The sequence below is a fragment of the Gopherus flavomarginatus genome, chromosome 11, assembly GCF_025201925.1.
Source record: "Gopherus flavomarginatus isolate rGopFla2 chromosome 11, rGopFla2.mat.asm, whole genome shotgun sequence".
Taxonomy (NCBI): Eukaryota; Metazoa; Chordata; order Testudines; family Testudinidae; genus Gopherus; species Gopherus flavomarginatus.
Genome location: NC_066627.1, coordinates 21,697,612 through 21,721,622, shown reverse-complemented (window position 1 = coordinate 21,721,622; position 24,011 = coordinate 21,697,612). Strand labels below are relative to the sequence as shown.

Below are 24,011 nucleotides of genomic sequence, written 5' to 3'. Positions count from 1 at the left end.
ATTACAGATGGCTATTTGATAAAAACGATGCTGGTATCTTTGTAGATCTGCAGAAATACGATACAGATCTCAAGACAATGCATTTAAGAGAGAAACAGCATAATCTGAATGGGACAAAAATGTACAAGCTCTTTAATCTGTGAAAGAAAATACATTTAATTTACCATCCAGTTCTTTCTCAATGAAATCCATCCTGTGTGTAACTTCATCTTGCAGAGATTCAACGTGGGCTAGAAGGTTAAGTTGCCACTGCAGCTGAGCATTCACAACTCCTTCCTTGTCTTTTTCCAGCAGTTTCATTTCAATAGCTTCCTCTGAAGGGATTTTCTTAGATACACATTCTCTTACCTGAAAAAAGGTACATAAGTTAGTATTTATCCTAGTGAAATGGAAATACTTCAGCCAGCCAATCAGGCTGCATGGATCTCTAGAGTTACTGAAGCTAATGGTACAGTTTCCTGCCAGTTATCCAGTTCCCTATTTTTTTTTTTGCTGTGTTTATTATTTGCAGAATTATTGTATTATTTATCAATAACTAGTCTGCAAATCCTTGTTTGCTAACAGCCCTTGTTAGCCCATCAAAATGCATTAATATGAAACATGAAGATTAAGAAGTCTCTATACTCCAGTTGTCCACTAATAAGAATTTTAAAACCTTTTACCAGCAACAAAGATACTGCCTTAGTTTCACACTCTTGGATGAGGCACAAAAACACCAACAACATTTAAAACAAAATACTCAAAAGCAAAAGAATGAGAGTCCGACACTTCAGAAACAGAGACAGTTTAAACAGAAGATTTGTTTCTGGATTTACTGTATGGGACTGACCTCTTCCACAGTCAATATTTTGGTTGCACTACCCTTCTGGCCAGTAATGGAGGTAGTTTAGACTAATTCACAAAGTTCCAGGGTTAGAAACACCCTTTCCTTCTCCTCTTGCCCCCCAGATTACCATTTTCAAAAACTGTATGGAAAACACTAAATCTTTATTAACAGATTAAATGTAATCTAATAGTAACACCTAATTAGATTGTGTTTAATGTGCATATGGTCCCTGGAGAAAACCAATTGTTCAGATACGGAAAGCACTTCTCTCACACAGAGCAGCTCAGTCCCAGCAAGGAAATCTGGTAATGAGCTTTCCATTCGGGATCCTGAGCGCTTCCCCGGTCTGAGACGTTCAGGCCATAGCAAGCAGTAAAGTGGTTACTCACCTTGTGCTGTAACTGCAGTTCTTCGAGATGTATCCCCCTATGGGTGCTCCACTTCAGATGCACATGAACCTCTTGAGCCCTTGATTGGAGATTTTCCATTAGCAGTGTCCATTCAACCTGTGATGCATCCTCTACCTCCCTGTGCCACACACCAAGGCTATCCAGAGATGTGCAGGTCAATGCTCCACAGTTTCTTATCCACCCAAATATTCCATATAGAATAGTCTAAAGCAGGAGGGAAGGAGGGCGGGTAGTTGAACATCCATAGGGGGACACGCTGAAGAACTGCAACTACTGCACAAGGTGAGTAACCTCTTCTTCTCTGAGTAGCGTCCCTAAGGGTGCTCCACTTCAGGTGACTCCCAAGCAGTAACTCCACAGGGGGATACAGGAGGTTTGGGACTGAGTCCAGTACTGAAGAAAGTAGTGCATTTACAAACCGCTGCATAGGATCAGAATGCATGGATCAAGGCATAATGATTAGAAAACGTATGTACTGAAGCCCATGCAGTGGCCATACATATTTCAGATACTGGCACATTATTGGATAATGCTGAGGATGTTGCTTAGGTTCTGATAGAATGTGCTATCACCCTTTGGACGGGGGATGAATGCTCGTTGCCTTATAACAAGTGATAATACACCCAAAGATCCACATTGACAGCCTCTGAGCAGAGATCGAGGACCCATGGGATCTATCTACGATGGAGATGAACAGTCTAGGTGACTATTGTAATTGATTGATTCTATACAAGTAGAAAGCCAATGCTCTTCAAAAAAATCAAGATATGATAGTACGTTTCCTGCAGAGACTTGCAGGGTTTTGGAAAAAACTGGTGGATGAATGGATTGGTTAAGATGAAACACTGATAGTATCTTAGGTAAGAATTTAGGGTTTGGGCACAGAGACTTCGTCCTTTCAGAATATTGGAGGAAGCGGGAGGGGGAGGTCTGCCATCAAGGCTTCATTCTCTCCAATCCTATAGGCTGATGAGATAAAAAGGCAGTCTTCATAGATAAGGAGAGCAGAGAACTGGTTGCCATTGTTTCAAATCAGTGTCTCATGAAGTATTTAATTATCATGTTAAGGTCCCAAATTAGAGTGGGGTAGAGATTCCCTAAACCTATTATCAACCTAGACTAGCTGTGCACAAATTGGGGGGGCATGCCAGAGGTTCTCTAACGGTTACAAAGAAACTGGGATCCTGCAGGTCCCACAGGACCTGTTACCATAATAGCGGGAGCAGGATAAAAATAGAGTGGGTATTGCGGGGCAGGACAGAAGTGGGATTAAAATCAAATAGTTCTCCTATGCAGCAAACATGAATACCTCAGCCAGCAGCTGCTGCTCTCCAGCTGTCCAGCTCTGAGGTCAGCACCACCGCCAACAGCAGTGCAAAGTGAGGGCATTGCCACCCTTACTTCTGCACTGTTGCTGGTGGTGGTGCTGCCTTCAGAGCTGGGTGGCTAGAGAGCAGCAGGTGCTGGCCAGGGCATTCATGCTGCTTGCGCTGCAGGAAAACTATTTTTTAAAATCCTGCTCCCATCCCACCCACTCCCGCATTATTTGTTGAATTTTTATCCCGCTCCAGCTATTATGGCAGCAGGATCTCAGGGTAGAGCCCTTGCAAAAAAACCCAAACCAAAACAGCTTCAGATTACAAGTAATGGACAAATTCTGTGAATGATAAACGGGGGGAGGAGGAGGGAGGGGGGGAGGAGAAGCAGACTGAAAAGTTTGTGAACTACTGACCTAGACAACACAGGGTCAAGAAATATGGAGAATCCCGCTACTGGAGGATGAAAGGCTGATACTGCGGCCAAATGGATCTTAAATTGAACAGATAACCCCGATTTCTTTAGATTAACAGTTATCCAGGGCGACAGAGCAGCACAGATTCAGACACAAAAAAGTGGTGACAACAGCAAAGCAAGAATCTCTTGCACTTTTGCAGGTAAGTAATATGGGTTGACTCCTGATGTTCAGTAACACCTGTTGCACTTCTGCAGAGCAGGAAGATTCTAACCCCACAAATCATCAAGGAACCACCCCCGAAGGTGGAGAACCCTAGGCTAGTATGAAGCACATGACCCACAGTCTGGGAAAGGAAATAAGGAATGGTCAGAAGTATGAACAACAGTTGGACGCATAGGCGAAGCAGGTCAGGATACCAAGCTTGTCTCAGCCAGATCAATATTATAAGGATAACTCTGTCTTTGTCCTTTCTGATCTTGTTCATCACCCTTAATAGTAGTGTTTTAGAAAATACAAAAAGCAGACCCCACTGCCAAGATAGAAGAAAGGCCCAGAACCCTTCTTGAGCAGAATGGAGGACACTTCTTGTTTCTGAAGGTGATAAAGAGATCCACTTCTGGTAGTCTCCACCTTTGGAATAAAGTGTGGAGTATTTGAGAGTCTAGCTCCCATTTGTAGTCCTGGGATAACTGTCTGCTGAGAATACTAGCTATGGTTCTGAATACATGGGAGATAACTGAAATTTGGATCGGATGGACTATACATCAATTGCATAGTTTCACAGCTTTGGCGCACAGAGAGGGGGATCTTGTCCCTCAAGGCTTGTTGATATAGAACATGCAGAACATTGTCCGTTAGGACTCTGATTCGCCACGATGAGGGGCAGGAAATGAAAGCAGGGATTTCTGATCACCCTGAGTTCCAACAGATTGATGTGGAGACAGTTTTCCTGATTTGTCCATCTACCTTGAGGGCACTGAGGTGAGCTCACCATCCCAATGACACAGCTGTTGTCATAGTTACTCAGGGAGCTGACAGAAAGGAACGCCTGCACAGACACTGAGGGTCTAGAGAATAACCATCACACGCCTGTCCAAAGCAACTCTGACTAGAGAAAAGGTCATTTTATGCCAACCCTGGTAGTAGTAGAGGTGTATCCTTGGGTGATTGGTCATGAAGGTGCAAGCTGTCATGTGATCCGGGAGCCACAGACAGTTCCTTATTGTAGTCTAAGCTTCCCTGAACTGTCCCTACCAGCGCTGACAAAGTTACAAGTCTGTCTGTGGGAAGGTAGGCCCTGGCTGTCAATGAATTCAAGTATGCCTCTGTAAACTGTATCTTTTCTGCAGGGAGTTAATGTGGATTTTTTTTTACATTCAGCTGGCGACCCAGTTCCTGGAAAAGAGCAACTGCTGTCTGGTTGGAAGACAGCACTTCTTCATAGGAACAGCCTGCCTTTGAGTAGCCAGACATTGAGGTATGTGAAGATTAGAATCGCTTCTTGATGGAGGTAAGCAGCCACTATTTCCAGCACCTCTGAGAACAAGCTTGGGGCCTAAGAGAAGTACTTGGTATTGGAAATGATTCTGGCCTACAGTGATGTGTAGGTATTTCCTATGCAATGGATTTATCATTATTTGGAAATAGGCATCTTGTAGGTTGAAAACCAAAAACCAATACCCTTCCTTCAGTGAAGGAATTATATTTGCCAGAGTCACTATCCTGAATTTTTAAGGCTTTACAAACTTGTTTAGAAGTCTTAGATCCAAGATTGGTTTCCACACTCTCTTTTTTTTGGTACAAGTAAAACTTCTTGCCTTTGTGAAGTGGTGAGACTGCCTATATTGCTCTTAATTGAAGGAGAGAGTTCACTTATCTCAATAATAGCTTGGGAGAGGGAACCTTGCAGACGAAAAGGGGTATGGAAGGGGGAAGGGATGTAAAATGGATGATATAAACGGATGTTATGACATCTATGACCCGGCTGTCTGTAGTGATCCACCTCCAAGCATGCTGGAAATGGGGAAGGTGATCTCCAAAGATGGGGAGGAGGGGAAAAAGATTCACCTGTAAAACCAGAGGTATGGGAGGATTTGAACCCTCGACTGACCTGTCAAAATTTTGAAGATTATGAGGTGCTCATAGAGGGCAGGTAAGCAGCATTGTCTCTCTAGAATTTGTCTTTTCCTGGGAGGGTCAAGTGGGACTTAGGAATCCCATGAAATGAGCAGGATGTGATCTCTGGGAAGTCTGTCACCTACCAAATCTTATTTGTAGATGTATCTACGCCCAGAGATCATAAATAGCTCTAGAGTCTTTTAGTATGTGGAAGGACTCATCCGTGGTCTCCAAGACTAGCTTACAATCACTGAAGGGATGTTTCTCAACAGTGTTCTGGCCTTCTCTGAGAAAACCAGAGTTTAGATCCATGATGCCCTGCACATAAATACTGCCATGGAGATGGGCCTAGCAGTGGTGTCTGGAACATCCAAGGATGCTTGAAGAGAGGTTCTGACCAATAATTGGCCCTCTGAAATGATGGCCTGGAACTGTTTCCTATGCTCGTGTGGCAGATGTTCAATAAAGGCTGTAAATCTATTACAGTTTGTAAAATTATAAATTGTAAAATGTTGGCCATGATTGCCTGATAGTTCTTGTTCCTGAACTGCAGGGTTGCTGATGAACAGTACTTCTGTCCAAAAAAGTCTGGTCTCTTTTGGTCCTTGTCATATAGAATAGACTTGGAAACATTCTGCTTACCCTGCTCAGAAAAAAGCAGACTACTTAGGGGGAATATAATATTTTTTATCTGCTCATTTACACATTGATGGAAGGGTAGCAGGTATTTGCCACACAGTCTTTGCTGGATGAAAGGAGTACCTTGTTAATGGGTAACGCCACCCTGGAGGATATTGCTGACTGCAGAATATTCAGAAGATTGTGCTGTGAGACCTCTGAGAAGAATTAGAAGTGTCGGCTACCCTCTTTGTAAGAGTTTGAAATTGCCGAAATCAGCAGCCATGGAAGGTGGTGGAGGCATAACCACCTTGTCTGTAGACTATGATGAAACAGGTGTTTGAAGGGTGGCCTCTTTCTCCACTCTGGCTTCCTGCTCCTCAAATGTCTCCTCCTGTGAGTGGGCTGATTGGTGAGGAGACGACTGTACAACTCTAGCCTCCTTAGGAGACAGTACCAGTGGTCTGGTGAATTGATGCCGATAAACAGTCCAAAGATTGCAGTATGGCCATTAGTGGGAGGGCACCCATATGGGAGCAGGGGTGGCATAAGGTTGCTTCCACCACCCTCCTTGTTGAGAAAGAGTATCTTCCCTATGAATGTCAAAGAATGGGTTCCTACACAGGTAAGTCGGAGAACCCTGTACAGAAATACGAGAGACTGACTGGAAGTCTCCATCCTACTCAATATCTTCCAGTGGAGGAGCATCCACAGAAAATGGTGAGGTACCAGAGGATGATGGTGATTTGGAGACCGAGGTCTCAGTACCAAGAGATGTTCAGTACTATGAGGAGTGAGGGCTTCGGTACGTTAATCAGACAGGTGCTTAATGTACCTGAATTCTTGTGGTACTAAGTAGGGGATCAGTACCGATATAGTAACTGAAGAAGGTACTGTCAATTGGGGGTGTACTAATGCAGGTGCCCATGCTATCTGGTGCCATTTCTTGCTCAGTAGCAAAAGTGCTGAATGCGTAGGCACCAATGGCAGGGCTGTGCCAGATGGTGGCAGCCTCGAGTGTTGATGCTTTCCTTCCTTGTCTCTCAGAAGGTACCAAGGCCTGTCAGAGCTGTCTCTCTCCTTCGAGCTCTGGTACTTTCAGTTCTACCAGTACTGGAGGAGTCTCATGCCTCTATGGTACCAAGCTGAGAGGTCAAGGCTTCCGAGATTGTGGACCTCATCAGGGGATCTGGGCCCTTTAGGAGCTGGCTCCGTGAGATGAGTCTTGACATTCCTCTTCTTGGAAAACTTCCCTGAAGCCTCCAAAGTCTTCCCTTTCGCAGGTTGCCTGCACTGAGGCTGAAGGAATGCTGGATATGTCTGGAGAAACAGATGTATAGAGGGAGAGGTGTGTCTCCTGAGCTGATTCAGAAGCTGGTCAAAGGGTCAGTCTCAGTTTAATCTCTCTATTATTTCTTGCCCTGGATGTGAGGGTTGGGCCGAAGCTACACTTCTGGGAGACATGGGACTCCCCCAAGCAACAGACACATAAGAGTGGCTGTCGCTAACAGCAGGAGAGGCAGTGTTTATAACCTAGTGAACCAGGCATGCCCTGCCAGGAAAATAAAAGACTCTCTGAGGGAGACAGAGAGGAACAAGACTATCCAATCACCACATACTGATAACAATATAGTTATAACTAACAACTAACTATACTAACTAATCCTAAACAAAACTACTATAGGAAATTGTAAACACAAGACAGCAGAGGCATGACATGCTAAGGCTCCACCTCAGGCCAAGGCAGTTCAGAAGGAACAGAGGGTGGTTTGTCCGCGCATCTTTATATAGCCTTGTTAAGTGTCATAAGGAGATAATAGATGCATGTGTGGGCTGAATGGTCATTGCTACTGGAAAATCTCTGATCAAGGGCTCAAGAGGCACATGCCATAGGGACATCCATAGGGACACTACTCAGTGAAGAAGGTTTTAGAAGGAAGAGAGTGCTAAATAGGAGAAGAATGCACTCCCTTCCCTCAAATCAGAAGTATTTACTTATTTTGGGGACACATTTTGGAGCACTTTCCTGCTAAATGATGCTTCTCCACAGAATGAAGTTCAAGCCTGTAGCATTTTACAAACATGTTGCTGGATGACTAGGTTGCAGTTTTACAGGTTTCCTTTGGGGTAGCTAACACACTTTTTGCTTTGGATGCTTTCATGATGCCATCCAGAAAGGCTAGGTATAATGCACTTAAAGTGAACACATGAGCAGGTGAACAGGCAATGCTAACAGGGAAGTTTCTGGGATGTATCTGTAGATCCTAACAACTTGGTGAGTTGCATGTTTGGTTTGATTGTGTCTCTGTGAGGGTCATATAGTTGAACTGTTGGGCCTCCAAAAAGGCTCAGTGAGCAGTTGGTTTCCTTGTGTCTCTAATGACCATGTGACTGGGGCTATGTGACGTTTGATCAAGTCAGGTGTTTGAAGTCTGAGTGGTTAATCCCTCCATAAGAGCATGGGGGTGATACTGACCAATGAAAATAATGGAACTTGGGGGAAAAAAAACAAAAAAAAACCACAACAAAAAAATCACCACCTGAGCAGGCCAACAGGATTTCTGAAAGAGTTTGCAGCAGAGAGAGAAGAAATTCTTTTCCTCTGGTACATTAACTAGTCCATTGCTGGCGGTCAATATTGGTACTGGGACTTAACAAGGGTTGTGCCATATTCTGTTTCGTGCCTGAAGACAGACTTCTTATGCAGGAAGTACAAGTTGATGGCTGTATAAAAGGAAAAGTTTCATGATCTTAAAGGGTAACTATTGACCTTGAGTGGCATCAGAGAGGTAGAAGAGTTCTTGCATAAACAGACTAAGGCAGCACAGTCATATGTTCAATTAGAGAATGATATATGGTCTCCCACAGTATTTTTGCTAGCAAGTTGAAGTAGTATGGGCTGGATGAATGGACTATAAGGTGGATAGAAAGCTGGCTAGATCAGGCTCAACAGGTAGTTATGAACAGCTTAATGTCTAGTTGCCAGCCAGTATCAAGCAGAGTGCCCCAGGGAGCGGTCCTGGGGCTGGTTTTCTTCAACATCTTCATTAATGATCTGGATGATGGGATGGATTGCACCCTCAGCAAGTTTGCAGATGACACTAAGCTGGGGGGAGACGTAGATACACTGGAGGATAGGGAGAGGGTCCAAAGTGACCTAGACAAATTGGAGGATTGGGCCAAAAGAAATCTGATGAAGTTCAACAAGGTCAAGTGTAAAGTCCTGCACTTAGGATGGAAGAATCTCAAGCATGGCTACAGGCTGAGGACTGACTGGCTAAGCATCAGTTCTGCAGAAAAGGACCTAGGAATTACAGTGGACGAGAAGCTGGATATGAATCAACAGTGCGCCCTGGTTGCCAAAGAGGCTAACGGCATAATGGCCTGCATTAGTAGGAGCGTTGCCAGCAGATCAAGATCACCAGATTATTCCCCTCTGTTTGACACTGGTGAGGCCACATCTGGAGTAGTGTGTCCAGTTTTGGGCCCCCTCGCTAAAGAAAGGATGTGGACAAATTGGAGAGAGTCCAGCAGAGGGCAACAAAAATGATTAGTGGAATGAGGCACATGACTTATGAGGAGAGGCTGAGTGAACTGCGTTTATTTAGTCTGCAGAAAAGAAGAGTGAGGGGGGATTTGATAAACAGCTTTCAACTACTTGCAGGGCAGTTCCAAAGAGAATGAAGCTAGGCTGTTCTCAGTGGTGGCGGATGACAGAACATGGAGCAATGGTCTCAAGTTGCAGTGGGGGAAGTCTAGGTTGGATATTAGGAAAAACTATTTCACTGGGAGGGTGGTGAAACACTGGAATGGGTTACCTAGGAAGGTGGTGGAATATCCATCCTTAGAAGTTTTTAAGGCCCAGCTTGACAAAGCCCTGGCTGGCATGATTCAGTTGGGGTTGGTCCTGCTTTGAGCAGGAGGTTGGACTAGATGATCTCCTGAGGTCTCTTCCAACCCTAATCTCCTTTGATTCTATGCCTTATGGCTGCTTCTCTGGACTAAGAGCCAGCAGACCAAGCACTTACCAAGGATAAGGTGTCAAACAGATAGCTAAGGGTTAATGTTCTTTTACCTGTAAAGGGTTAACAAAGGGAACCAAACACCTGACCAGAGGACCAATCAGGAAACAAGACTTTTTCAAATCTGGGTGGAGGGAAGTTTTGGGTGTGGGTTCTTTGTTCTTTGTCTTGGTTCGATGATCCTCTCGGCTCTGAGAGTGATCTTTCTATCTCCAGGCTTTCTAATCTTCTGTTTCCAAGTTGTAAGTACAAGGATAGTAAGACAATAGGTTTATATTGTTTTTTTTGTATTTACATGTGTGTAGTTGCTGGAATGTGTTAAATTGTATTCTTTCTGGATAAGGCTGTTTATTCATTTTTTCCTTTAAGCAATTGACCCTGTATATTGTCACCTTAATACAGAGACCAATTTTATGTCCTTTTTCTTTCTTTTTATATAAAGCTTTCTTTTTAAGACCTGTTTAAGTGTTTTTTCACTGGTTAAGGCTAAGAAACCAAGGGAGGGGGAAAATCTCTGAGTGTTAGATTTACTAAGCCTGACTTTGCATGCCCTCTGGGTGAAGGGAGAGAGAGATTGATCTCTCGGTACTTGTGTTTCAAGGACTTGAAGCAGGGAATCTCCGAGAGTACCCAGGGCGGGGAAATCTGGGAGGAGGTAAAGAGGGAGAAGGGAAGTGGGTTATTTCCCTTTGTGGTGAGACTCAGGGCATTTGAGTCTTGGGGGTTCCCCAGGGAAGGTTTTGGGGAGACCAGAGTGAGCCAGACACTGGAATTTTTCTGGCCGGTGGCAGCGATATCAGATCCAAGCTGGTAATTAAGTTTGGAGGTTTCATGCTAGCTTCTCATGTTCTGAACTCTAAGGTTCAGATCTGAGTAGGACAGTTATGACATAAGGCCTTTGCCACAACACCACTGCCACCACCACCACCACCACCACAACAAAAAAGGCACCTCACTGACAAGGATAAGTCACACAAGGAAGAGTATCTGAACCTTCATACTTTTGCCTCAACTTTAAAGCACCAGTCAAATCAATGGTCAAAATCTAAAGCTGCCAACAGGACAGACACGCATAGCAAAGCAGTTAGTAAACTAATACTATAACATTAATTTTCTAAAGTGAAATTTTTGAAGGATGAACTTCTATGGGGAGTAGAGCAGACATCACTGAGTGTCAACCTGAAGTCACACGTGGTAAGAAGGGTGGCTGGAACAACACTTTGTAACATGCCCTCAGATTGTGCGGAGAGCATGTGCAACCCCAATGGACACTGCTGACCAGAAAATTCCAGACCCTGGAGCATGAAGTAAACATGCACCAGAAGTGGGGATCAACACAGATAATACTCAAAGCAGTCAAGGATTTTCAGAAAGCACAGTGAATGTGCCTGGTAAAAACAAATGCCCTAGAGAAACAGGGTTATACCAATATAACATACCTTAGAGTAATTATGCTTGGACTCATTCTCCAACTTGTATAATTCTCTGTCCAGATTCCATCCAAATCTCTCTGACAGGGCATCATCTCCATTCTCTCTTATTCTGTTCACTCCATCGTCCATGGCTGAACCTCTGGTTTCCACAACCAGTCTCTGCTCTATAGCAGGGTAGTAGGCTCGAGGTTTCTGGTAACAGTGTTCACTGGTAATATAGGATTCCTCCACAGAAGGAATGGTTGAAGGTTTCTCAGTTGTTCCATTGAAAGTTCTATAACTTACGGTCTCTTCTTTGCAGCAGCTTTCTTCAATGTGAATGATGTGTTTCGTACGAATTTTTTCATCCACCGTAAGATGCTTCCAAGGATGACACCAAAGTTTTAAGTCTGGATGATCTTTATTTCTGTTTACAGATAAAACAAGTAAAACACACTTTTTAAATTTAACCTTCTTAAAATGACAGAGTTTCTTTATGACTTTATTTTACAAAGAAGTGAAATGAGAACATTCTATTTAAACACATCAGAACTGATGAACTTCCTTACAAGTAAGCTTCCCTAAACATTCTGGGGTGAGATTTCACTTTCCAATAATCTCTGTTCAGTATCTTTCAAAATAATCTTTTTTCATTAGAGTCACTATTTTTAATAATGCTTTCTGCTTAATGCCATGGCATTAGTTATCCTATACCCCACAATATTTAGATGCAACTGGTAGGTTCCAATTTGGAACTACTTCAGATTTGGCATGTTCATATCACCATTTTTTGTGGTGCAAATACTTTTATTAAATTTCAATTATAAAAATGTGTTAAAATAAATGAGAAAATATTTTCAGTTGTTGCTACATCCCCTGAATCATCTATGAATTTTCTTTATGGAAGCAGAAATTTGTTTTCATGTTTTCAATTTGATTTTTAAAAAGAAATATTTAAAAACACTAGAACTGAGAAAGTATTTGCTCTAAAACAGGTGATTAGTGTATGTGCATACAGAGCTGAAACAGTCCTCTATTCATACAAACAAAACAAATTTCATTAGAGTAGTACGAATGATCCTCCAGAGAGTATGGCCAATATTAGATTACAAGACCATAAATCAAAACAAAAAAATCCTGACACTCCAACCCCTCCAGCCCCCACTGCCTCAAACAAATAAAGACAGCAAACACACTCAGTATTTGGTTTTAACAACAATTCTTTCATGTATTAATAGCTGAAGAAAAACGTGTGAAAATGAACTCAAATATAAACTCTGGGATCAGGAAATTTTCCCAGCAGGAAATATATTTCTCGGATGAGTATGCTAGGAATTACTTGGGCATTGTGATTTGTTTGACATTAAGTATTCTTTTCTCTATTATTCTAAAAATAAAGTTCTGATTTTACCATGGAAAGAAATAACCCATTACTTAACAAAAACTGGAAAAATAGTTGATACTTGCTCTATGTTCCTATATACATGTCATTTATATGAAACTTTAATTTACTGTTAAGAAACAAGCTGTAATAAAAGAACAGGAAGCAAGGCACTTCAATGCAATCTCCTTAAGCCAGCGGTCCCCAACCTTTCTGGCTGGCGGGTGCCAGCCGAAGGACCACTGCGGCGGTGGAGCACCCGCCAAAATGCCGCCAAATTTCGGTGGCAACGCCTCTCGATGACACTGCTTGCTGTCAACAAGCGACGTCATCGAGAGGCACCCCCGCCAAAATTTGGGAGCGACGTCTCTCGATGATGTCACTTGTCGACAGCAAGCAGTGTCATCGAGAGGCATCCCCACTGAAATTCGGGGACGAGGCCTCTCGATGACATCACTTGTTGGCGACAAGCGTCGTCATCGAGAGGCGTCCCTGCCGAAATGCCGCTGAAATTAGGTGGCATTTCGGCGGGTGCTGTCCTGGGGGCCAGGATGCAGGCGCATTAAGATGCCCCTGCGGGCGCCATGGCGCCTGTGAGCACCGCGTTGGGTCCGCTGCCTTAAGCCAAAAGAACTCTCAGATCACAGCACTGGAAAAGGTCCTTCTGGGTCATTTTCTAGCAACCTGTATAGAAATTGTCCTCCAAACTAAATCCATAAATCTGATAATACATGTCTATACTGGTTCCTCAATGACCCTTCCTTTGCCAATTATTTCATTACTTAAGTAAAGTGTTGGAGCAGTTTCACACCTAGCCAAGACTATCTTTGTGTACACTAGAACCCCATACTTTTCCCACTAAACTGTTTTCTATAATATTTTTCATTTTTTAGTTTACTTAAATTTCCATCAGGTTGAATAGTACAGAATAATCCTGCAAGAATTTATTTCAGCAGCAGGGCAACTGGGTACACTTATAAATAGTTTAAGGAGGAACCAAGAATTTTAGATGTATATGAATACTAGGTTTCTGTAATTTTCATTGAATTCCTTCACTTATCCATTAGGGGTCAACAGCAAAAAAAGAAAGGAAAGGAAAGCAAAGCAAAGTATTTAGCATCTTTGGAATGTCTGAACAGATTATTCTCATAGACTAGAACCAGGCCCAAACTAGAAGAAAATTAAACGACAGCCTGGGCTAACTCCTGAAAGAATACTGGAGGAGAGATCCTGGAGAAGTATTCATCAAATCTGAAATCCAAAGTAATCGAAATCCCCATGTCACTGCACGGTCCATCAAGACTTGTCTTCCAGAATAAAGAGTCAGAGATTTTTTTTAAAAAAAGAGTCAAACAGCTCCCTGAAGACACGATAAATGGGTAATACCGCGCTAAAAATGTTTGAGCTGTCTGCTATATGCATCTTATAGGCAACATGACAATTGCACAACTGAAACATTCCTTTCAAATCCATGCAAGAGTGGCTAAAATTTCCTTTCTACATGTTGCAGGAGACTATTGTTGGTGCCTGTGACAGATATTGCTAACACAGGCAGCATCTTCGGAGACTAGTGTTTCAACTTTATGTTAAGCCAGACCCTGAAAGCATGAAAACTTCAAAGGGATGGTCTGAGGTGGTCCAGACAATATGGCCCAGAGACCTTTGTACCAATACATGTTATATGTATTTGTGCGCTCTTGGCTCACTGTGTGAATTGCTTGGGGGATCTGAGATCACCAAGTGGTGATTTATGCAGAATCCCAGTGCTGATTATGGAGACATCCAGAGTTTGAACTCTTTCCCCCCTGGCAAAGGGACAGTGACTGGTTTTATCCGTTTCAGGAGTCCTGGGAACAAAAAGTCTTTTGGCTGCATTTAAATGGACTTGGGGGCCTGATTTTGAGCCAACTGACAGCAAGTGGTGGTTACCTGCTAAAGAGTCTGAAGAACTGGAACCTGACAGGGTTTCCATAGGCAAGATGGGGGAAACTTAAGTATGTATTTAAATGTTATTGTTTATGATGTTTTCTGTAATGCTTTTGCCTTAAATAAATGTAGTTTATCTGGTGAGGACTGTTTGGTCACCGATGAACCACTGTCACTTGTCCCTGGAGAAAGTGAAACTGCAAGTGCTAAGTAAGCCCTAAGTCAGACCTGCTGGGATAATCACCGTGAAATGCAGGTGGAGCTGAAAGCCTAAAACCCTGCTCTGAGGAAGAGGGAGGCAGCTCCTGGCTCAGTAAGACTTGATGGCTGGAGGCCTGAGACCTAAAGGGAAACTCCTTGAACAGACCATGGAGTGGCAGTTACTCCAAAACTGACAATTACTGCTTTAACAAGACAAATCTTCTTAGAGGGCAAACCTCATCAGTAAAGGGCTAGAATTCCCCAATAAAAATAAGGATTTCAAAATGTGACAGAGTTCACCTCTAGAAGTGCCTTCAATTACAGATTTATTCACCAATTTAGGAGGCTTGCATATATATGTCTTTTCCAGTCCAGGTCCAGAAGCACAACTACATCTTCTTAGCCCGGTGCTGTAATTTAGCCTTTTTGGTTTGATGCTGCATGTAGCAATACATTCCCATTAGTGCAATTACTGTTATGGCTTGTATTTCTATCAGTATTAGACTAAGGGTTTGTCCGGGTCACCAGTGTGGTGGCTAGCTTCACAAGAGAAGCAACAAAAGTCAATCTAGGATGGATTGGCCTATTGCAGACAGGAGGAACACCTGAAAGTGAAGCACCCAAGGAACAAATTAACACTGACCCCAGGCGCCATCCAAGGAACAAACTAACACTGACCCCAGGCACTGTTTACTAATGGCTTCTGAAAGCTGGCTCACACTATACTGGTTCTGTCAAAGCCAATACTGATCTTTTCACCCTCTTCCTTCAGGAGTGCTGAAGGACACTCTCCAAATATTTTTTGAAAGGATATGAAGATGTTTTTCTGATCTGTACATCAGTATGAGAAGGTTACTCACCTTGTGCAGTTACTGAGGTTCTTCATGATGCGTGTCCTTGTGGATGCTCCACTTTGGGTGATTGTGTGCTCCAGGGCCTCAAGTTGGAGAATTTCGACAGCAATAGGCCACACATGTGTTGTCTCAGTCTTGCACCTACAGCGGCAGTTAACTAGCACTGTGCGACCAACCCCCTCTCAGTTCCTTCTCTACCACAGAGGACCTTGCCAGAACTCTGAAGTAGAAGGGAGGAGGGCGGGTACTGGAGCACCCAGAGGGACACGTTTCAAAGAATCTCAGTTACTACACAAGGTAAGTAACCTTCTCTTCTTCGAGGATGTACCCGTGGGTGCTCCACTTCAGGTGACTGTAGAGCAGTGCCTGTCAGTGGAAAGGAGGGGTTTCGAAGTTGGGTCTATGACTGATGATAGAATCATGAGTCCTGGTAAAGTATCAGATGTTGAATCTCTCTCTGTGTACAGCTGAATGAACGTATGGGCTGATGCCCAAGTGGTTGCTTTACATAGGTCTGTAATAGGCACATTATTAAGGAAGGCTACCACTGTAGAGAACTACCTGCTGGAATGTGTTCTAGTCCCCAGTGGGGGTTGTACTTCATGTTGACAGCTGCAGAAATGAATGCACTCTGAAATTCATTTCGAGAGTCTGACGAAGTGGGTATTCACCCACGACAGCTTATGCTCCAATACATTTGTCAATACATCCGGGTCTTCGGCAGCACTCAAGGACCCGCTGCCGAAATGCCGAAGACCCAGAGTGAGTGAAGGGCCCACTGCTCAAATGCCGCAAAAGACCTCCCGGATTGCAGCTGGGTGAGTAAAAATTAAAAAGGCGCCGGTGCGGGGCCCTCTTAGGCGCAGGGCCTGATTACAGGGAACCGGTCGAATCAGCCTAAAGCTGGCCCTGGTTGTGATTTTAATCCTTGAGGGGGACACTTAGGGATCTGGGGCAAAAATCAGTACTTGGTCCTGCTAGTGAAGGCAGGGGGCTGGATTCGATGACCTTTCGGAGTCCCTTCCAGTTCTATGAGATAGGTATATCTCCATATATTGAAATAAAAGGCTAGTGCCCTTTTGACATCTAGAGCAGCAGTTCTCAGACTGAGTTAGGACCCCAAAGTGGGTTGCTAACCTGTTTTAATGGGGGTTGCCACAACTGGCATTAGACTTGCTGAGGCCCAGGGCCAAAGCCCAAGCCCTACCACCAAGGGCTGAAGTCCAAGCCCCACTACCCAGACTTCCCCCCACCACCTGGGGTGGCAGGGTATGGTGGAAAGTTGTGATAGCTGCAAGGTGTACTCTGAGTGAGTTCAATGAAAGATCTAATTATTTTTGTTGAAGTATACAGTCCAGGAGGTGGTGGCTCTGATGTGTTTGTTCTGGCAATGTGTGAACACACTTCCATTTGTGGAGGTAGGTTGAACATATAGTCAACCATCTGCTGTTTAGCAAGATATTCATGGCATCTTCTGAACAGGTCATCTCGTTGCCTTGGTACCGTGGAGGAGCCATACTCTCAGGTGGGGTATCTCCAGGTTTGGGTGCAAGATCTGGCCTGCATCTTGTCACAGGAAATATGGAAGAAATTGGAGAATGTGCGGCGGACATGCCGAATTCTGCTGCAGGTACGGAACCCAAGTCTGCCCGGGCCACGTGGGGGCTGTTAACATGACTCTGGATTGATTGGTCTTGAGCTTTTGTATGATCCTGGACAACCCTGGGTAGGAGATAAATGTAAAGAAAAGGTGGGTTCCATCTGAAGAGGAAGGCATTGCCTCTGAATCCTGGCCTGAAGCCTGCTCTGAAGCAACATGTTGGACATTTGCTGTTCTGACTTATGGCAAATAGATCTATTGTGGGGAATCCCCATTGTCGGAATATGTCCTAGATCACTGAGGTATTTATTTTACACTCACGATTATGGGAGAACTTTCTGCTTAACATATCCATTGTGATGTTCTGAAACCCAGGTAGACAGATGGCTAATATGGTGATGTTGTGATGGATGCAACAGTTCTACAGTCTTACGGCCTCAATGCAGAGGGAGTGTACCTTGCTCCTCCCTGTTTTTTGTTTAATATAGAACATACAAGCAACATACATCAGGATTTGTATGGTTTTGTTTTTGATCATGGGTAGAAAGCGTGCACATATGTTGCAATCTGCTTGCAGTTCCAGAACTTTTATGTGCAGTGTTGGTTCTGGAGGAGACCACTTGCTCTGTACTGCTAGGTTATTTAAATGGGATGGCCAGCCCACAGGAGCAGAGCTAGTCTTGGCACATCAGCTGGCAGCTCCCAGGGGGGTTTCTGTGATCCAACCTGTCACAGGGAGAATGGTATTAAATGGTCTGTAAATGGATGTCTGGTAGAAAGTGGTTTCAGCAACTGGAATTGGGCGGGGGTCTCTCGGGCTCTCGACCAACCCCTCAAATTTGATGTTTCAATTCAGGTTGTTGCGAGGTGGTAGACTGAGATGGGAGTGGCCCATGTCTTGTGGGTCTTTGCCTCAGCTTCTGGGTATCGTACTGCATGTATGGCTGTGTGTAGGGAGCTGGCCATGAGCACTGTGATAAGTAATATCTGCCTTGTTTTCATGTTTGTGCAGGTGTGTAGATGCCTGAAGACCAGAGTTGCTCTAGAGTCTTTCAATGTATGGAGGGACTCGGTCTTAGTTACAAATATTTTTGGACCTACAAAGGGAAGATCTGCTACAGTGGATTGCACCTCCCCACTTGACAATCCAGATAGATGGAGCCAAGAGGTCCATTGCATGACTATGGCGTTTGCAATGGATCGTGCCACTGTGTCTGCTGATTCTAAGGAAGCATGTACAGCTGTTCATGCCAGGAGGTGACCTTCAGAGATGACTGACCTAAATTGTACATTTTTGTCTTCCAGGATAAAGTCAATAGATTCGTACAGTTTCGAGTAATCTGTATGGTTGTATTTCACCATCAAGGCCTCACACTTGGCTATTCTGAACTGTAATCTCGATGACGAATAGGTCTTATGACCAAACAGATCCAATCTTTTCCACTCTATGATATGGGTTATTCCTTGAATGGTGTTGCCTGCCTCTACCACCAGTGAGTTTGGCTGGGGCTATGACAATAGAAATTCTAGGGCTTTTGATGTGATATAATACTTTTTATCTGCCCTTTTACAAGTAGGGTGGATTGTTGCAGTGGTCTGCCAGATGGTGTTGGCAGGCTCCATGAGTACCTTATTTATGGTAAGAACCAATTTGGATGAGGCTGACGTGTGTAATATATGAAACAATTTGTGTTGGGACTCAGCAACCAGAAGGATTTGGAGCATGTGTGTGATTCTTTTAAACAGCTCCTGACATTGCTTAAAATTGTCTCCTGTTGTAGGTGGCAGAGGCATGATGGTCTCATCTGGAGAGGAGGTGGTTTTAGTTGCAGGATTGGCCTCCTGATCCACAGCCGCCTCTGTTTCCTCAAAAGTCTCTTTAGGGAGCTCATGGGGTTCTGCCTCTGACATTGGATGGGGAGTGGCTCTGTTTTTCCCTGGAGGTAGTGGGAGGCTTGGAGTAATGTGACCCACTGGTCCCAGTACAGCCACTGTGGCAGGCATGGCATTGATGGTGGCACCCCCGGATGTCCATACCACCCCATACAGTGTCCTCGCTGTTCCTGTAAATTATATGGGTGAAAAGTGTTGTGATGAATAAACCTCTCCCTCCTCATCCCTCTCGCTAGAAAAAGGAGGGGTAGATCTGTTTGCTGTGAGTGCTGAATGCACAGACGCTATAGCGGTACCAAGAAGAGGTGACTCTGGTGACGCAGCAACTATTAAGTCAGAGAAACTGCTGTATTTCAAGAGATCTTGGTACCGTCGACTTGCATCTGCAATTGCTGTGGTGCCGGGGACTGTTGTGATACTGGAAGGTGTTGTGGCACTGGGGGAATTGGTGCTGATGGTGTCTGTACCAAAGGAGGTAAAGTAGGCTTTGGTACCGCTGTCTCTGAGGTATGGGCCAGAAGATGGCACCGTAAGCTGAGGCACTGCATAGTTAATCGGTATTTGTGATTTGCTGCTGCAGTCAGTGCTGTGGTCGAAAGGTCAGTCTTGTTTCTGCCATCTTTCTGAGAGACAGCTCACTTAGAGTCTTTGACTTTAGGGGTACTGCAAGATCCTGTTGACTCAAAGGTACGTAGCTGTGGCACGGTCAGCACCAACGATGTGGAGAGAGTTGGAGAAGGCTTATTTTTTTTAGATTCCCTTTGTGGGAGAAAAGACGGTTACTCACCTTTGTAACTGTTGTTCTTCGAGATGTGTTGCTCACATCCATTCCAGTTAGGTGTGCGCGCCGCGCGTGCACGTTCGTCGGAAACTTTTTACCCTAGCAACTCCAGTGGGCCGGCAGGTCGCCCCCTGGAGTGGCGCCGCCATGGCGCCCAATATATATCCCTGCCGGCCCACCCGCTCCTCGGTTCCTTCTTGCCGGCTACTCCGACAGTGGGGAAGGAGGGCGGGTGTGGAATGGATGTGAGCAACACATCTCGAAGAACAACAGTTACAAAGGTGAGTAACCGTCTTTTCTTCTTCGAGTGATTGCTCACATCCATTCCAGTTAGGTGAATCCCAAGCCATACCTAGGCGGTGGGGTCGGAGCGAGAAGTCGCGGCATGGAGCACTGCAGATCCGAAGGCCGCGTCCTCTCTAGACTGCTGGACCAGGGCGTAGTGGGAAGCAAAGGTGTGGACCGATGACCAGGTCGCTGCCCGACAGATTTCCTGGATGGGCACACGGGCGAGGAAAGCCAGCGACGACGCCTGCGCCCTGGTAGAATGCGCAGTCACACGGCCCGTAGGGACATGGGCCAAGTCATAGCAGGTCCTGATGCAGGACGTTACCCAAGAGGATAACCTCTGGGAGGAGAGAGGAAGCCCTTTCATGCGGTCCGCTACTGCCACGAAAAGCTGGGGGGATTTGCGGAAGGGCTTGGTCCTCTCCACGTAGAACGCGAGAGCCCTACGGACATCAAGCGAGTGGAGCTGCTGCTCCCTGCCTGAGGAGTGAGGTTTCGGGAAAAAAACCGGAAGGAATATCTCTTGGTTGATGTGGAAGGCTGAGACCACCTTGGGGAGAAAAGCAGGGTGTGGTCTCAGCTGCACCTTGTCCTTGTGGAAGACCGTATATGGGGGGTCTACCACAAGAGCCCGGAGTTCCGACACCCGTCTAGCTGAGGTGATAGCTACTAGAAAGGCCGTCTTCCAAGAGAGGTAAAGCAGGGAGCAAGTGGCTAACGGCTCAAAGGGGGGCCCCATGAGCCGGGACAACACCAGGTTAAGATCCCAGGTTGGAGCAGGGGGACGGACGTTAGGGTATAAACGTTCCAACCCCTTAAGGAATCTAGACACCGTCGGGTGAGAAAAAACAGAGCGACCATCCGCACCCGGATGAAAGGTGGAGATAGCTGCTAGGTGGACTCGCAACGACGATATGGCCAGACCTTGCCCTTTAAGGGACCAAATGTAGTCTAAGATATCGGCTACCGAAACTTCCATAGGGCGGAGATTTCTCTCCATGCACCAACAGGAGAAGCGCTTCCATTTGGCCAAATATGTCGCTCTTGTGGACGGCTTCCTGCTGCCCAAGAGCACCTCCCTCACCGGCGAGGAACAGCGCAGCTCAGAGCCAGTCAGCCACGCAGGAGCCACGCTGCTAGGTGCAGCGACTGCAGGTCCGGGTGACAGAGGGTCCCGTGCTCCTGGGTAATCAGGTCCGGATGAAGGGGCAGGGGAACTGGGTCGGCTATAGTCAGGTCCAGCAGCATGGGGTACCAGTGCTGTCTGGGCCATGCCGGGGCTACCATGATCACGTGAGCCCTGTCCCTGCGTACCTTCAGAAGGACCCTGTGGACCAAAGGGAATGGGGGAAACGCATAGTACAGGTGGGTCGACCACTGGATGAGGAAGGCATCCGCTATCGACCCGGGCTCCCTGCCCTGAAAGGAGCAGAACGCTTGGCACTTCCTGTTCCCCTTGGACGCGAAGAGGTCCACCCGGGGATAACCCCACCTCCGGAAGATGGAGAGGGCGACGTCTGGGCGAAGGGACCACTTGTGTGACAGGAAGGATCTGCTCAATCGATCCGCCAGCGTGTTCCGTACTCCGGGGAGGAAGGAAGCCATGAGGTGAATGGAGTGGGCTACACAAAAGTCCCAGAGTCGTATCGCCTCGTGGCACAGGGAGGAGGATCTGGTGCCGCCCTGCTTGTTGATATAATACATGGTCGTCATGTTGTCGGTGAACACCGCGACACAGCGACCCTGAAGCTGATGACAGAACGTTTGACAAGCAAGACGGACCGCTCTCAACTCCCGCATGTTGATGTGTAGCCCCACCTCCTCCTGGGACCACAGGCCCTGCGTCCTCAGGGTCCCTACGTGGGCCCCCCAGCCGAGATCTGAGGCATCCGTTGTTAGGGACACCGAGGGCTGAGATGGGTGGAAGGGGAGACCCGCACACAACACTGACTGGTCTAGCCACCAGCCGAGAGAATCTAGGACCCTCTGGGGGATTGTGATTAACATATCTAGCGGCTGTCTTGTCGGCCTGTAATGACTGATGAGCCACAACTGCAGGGGCCTCATGCGGAGCCGAGCGTAATTGGTCACAAAAGTACAAGCCGCCATGTGGCCTAACAGGGTTAGACATGTCCTCACTGACGTTAAGGGGGCTGTCCGCAGCCGATGCACGATCGCCGACAAGGCCTGGAACCGCTGCAATGGCAGCAAGGCCCTGCCCACAGTGGCGTCCAGGACGGCCCCGATGAATTCCACCCTTTGTGTGGGAACCAGGGTGGACTTGTCTGTGTTCACCAAGATGCCCAGAGTGGCGAACATGTCGGTGATCACGCGGACATGGCTGCAGACTTGTTGTTCCGACGTGCCCCGAATCAACCAATCGTCCAGATACGGAAACACGTGGATACGACTGCGCCGGAGCTGCGCCACAACAACTGCCATGCACTTCGTAAACACCCTCGGGGCCGTGGACAAGCCAAATGGGAGGACTGCAAATTGGTAATGAAGAGACCCCACAACGAAGCGAAGGAAACGTCTGTGACGTGGCCAGATAGCAATGTGAAAATACGCGTCCTGCATGTCGAGGGCGGCGTACCAGTCTCCCGGATCCAAGGATGGGATAATGGTCCCCAAGGATACCATGCGGAACTTCAACTTCACCAGGTACTTGTTGAGCTCTCGCAGGTCGAGGATAGGCCTGAGGCCCCCCTTGGCCTTGGGGATCAGGAAGTAGCGGGAATAAAACCCCTTGCCTTTCTCGTTCTCCGGCACCGCCTCTATAGCTCCTTTGCCGAGGAGCGTCTGCACCTCCTGCCGAAGGAATTGCTCGTGAGAGGGGTCCCTGAAGAGGGACGAGGAAGGGGGGCGGGAAGGAGGAAATGAAACAAACTGCAGGCGGTATCCCGACTGCACCGTGCGTAAGACCCAGCGGTCTGATGTTATTAGGGACCACGCCGGGAGGAAAAACGAAAGGCGGTTGGAAAACGGGGGGGAAGGATCCATTGGGGAAACTGTTACTGCGCCCTCGGGCGCACCTTCAAAATGAAGGCTTAGGTCCAGGCGGGGGCTTAGAGGAGCCTTGGTTCTGCCCCCCTTGGTTCCCCGAGTGCCTGCGCCTTCCGTTCCTGCCGCGGCGCCTGTTAAGGTCCTGCCGCTGGCGGAACTGGGAATACGGCCTGCGCTGTTGTTGTTGTTGCTGCGGCCGGAAGGGTCTGCGTTGCGTCACTGGTGTGTGCATCCCAAGTGACCGCATGATGACTCGGTTGTCTTTCAGACTCTTGAGTCTGGGGTCTGTCTTGTCCGAGAATAAGCCTTGGCCTTCGAAAGGAAGGTCCTGTATAGTGTGCTGGAGCTCCGGCGGAAGGCCAGAAACCTGCAGCCAGGAGAGGCGACGCATTGTTACACCCGACGCGAGGGTACGGGCAGCCGAGTCCGCAGCGTCCAAAGAGGCTTGTAAGGACGTGCGTGCGACCTTCTTGCCTTCCTCCAAAATGGCCGTAAACTCCTGACGAGCATCTTGTGGCAGCAGCTCCTTGAATTTATCTGCTGCCACCAGCAGTTGAAGGCGTATCTGCTCAGCAGGGCCTGCTGGTTGGAGACCCTGAGCTGCAGCGCCCCAGCCGAGTACACTTTACGGCCAAGGAGATCCATCCGCCTGGCCTCCCTGGATTTGGGGGCTGGAGCCTCCTGGCCATGACGCTCTTTATCGTTGACTGATTGGACCACCAGGGAACACGGGGTCGGGTGCACGTGGAGGTACTCGTAGCCCTTAGAAGGAGCCATGTACTTCCTCTCTACGCCCTTCGCAGTGGGAGGAATGGAGGCCGGAGACTGCCAGATGGTGTTGGCGTTGGCCTGGATGGTTCGTACGAACGGCAGGGCGACTCTGGTGGAAGCGTCTGCCGAGAGGATGGTCACAATTGGATCCTCTATCTCCGAGACCTCC

At 46.6% G+C, this 24,011-nt stretch overlaps 1 protein-coding gene across 9 annotated transcripts in view; it reads right to left on the bottom strand.

Moving 5' to 3' along the window:
- Window positions 1-24,011, bottom strand: part of PHF20 (PHD finger protein 20) — a 182,105-nt gene that overhangs the window by 6,991 nt on the left and 151,103 nt on the right. For 8 of the 9 annotated variants that reach the window (XM_050918588.1, XM_050918593.1, XM_050918586.1 and 5 more), the window contains 2 exons: window positions 11,169-11,568; window positions 165-348 (listed from right to left, as the gene is read on the bottom strand). In XM_050918588.1, the coding sequence (XP_050774545.1) occupies window positions 165-348; window positions 11,169-11,568 (584 nt within the window). Of the gene's footprint in view, window positions 1-164; window positions 349-1,237; window positions 1,295-11,168; window positions 11,569-24,011 lie in introns of those variants that run through there. The other variant, XM_050918594.1, reaches the window with a different exon arrangement.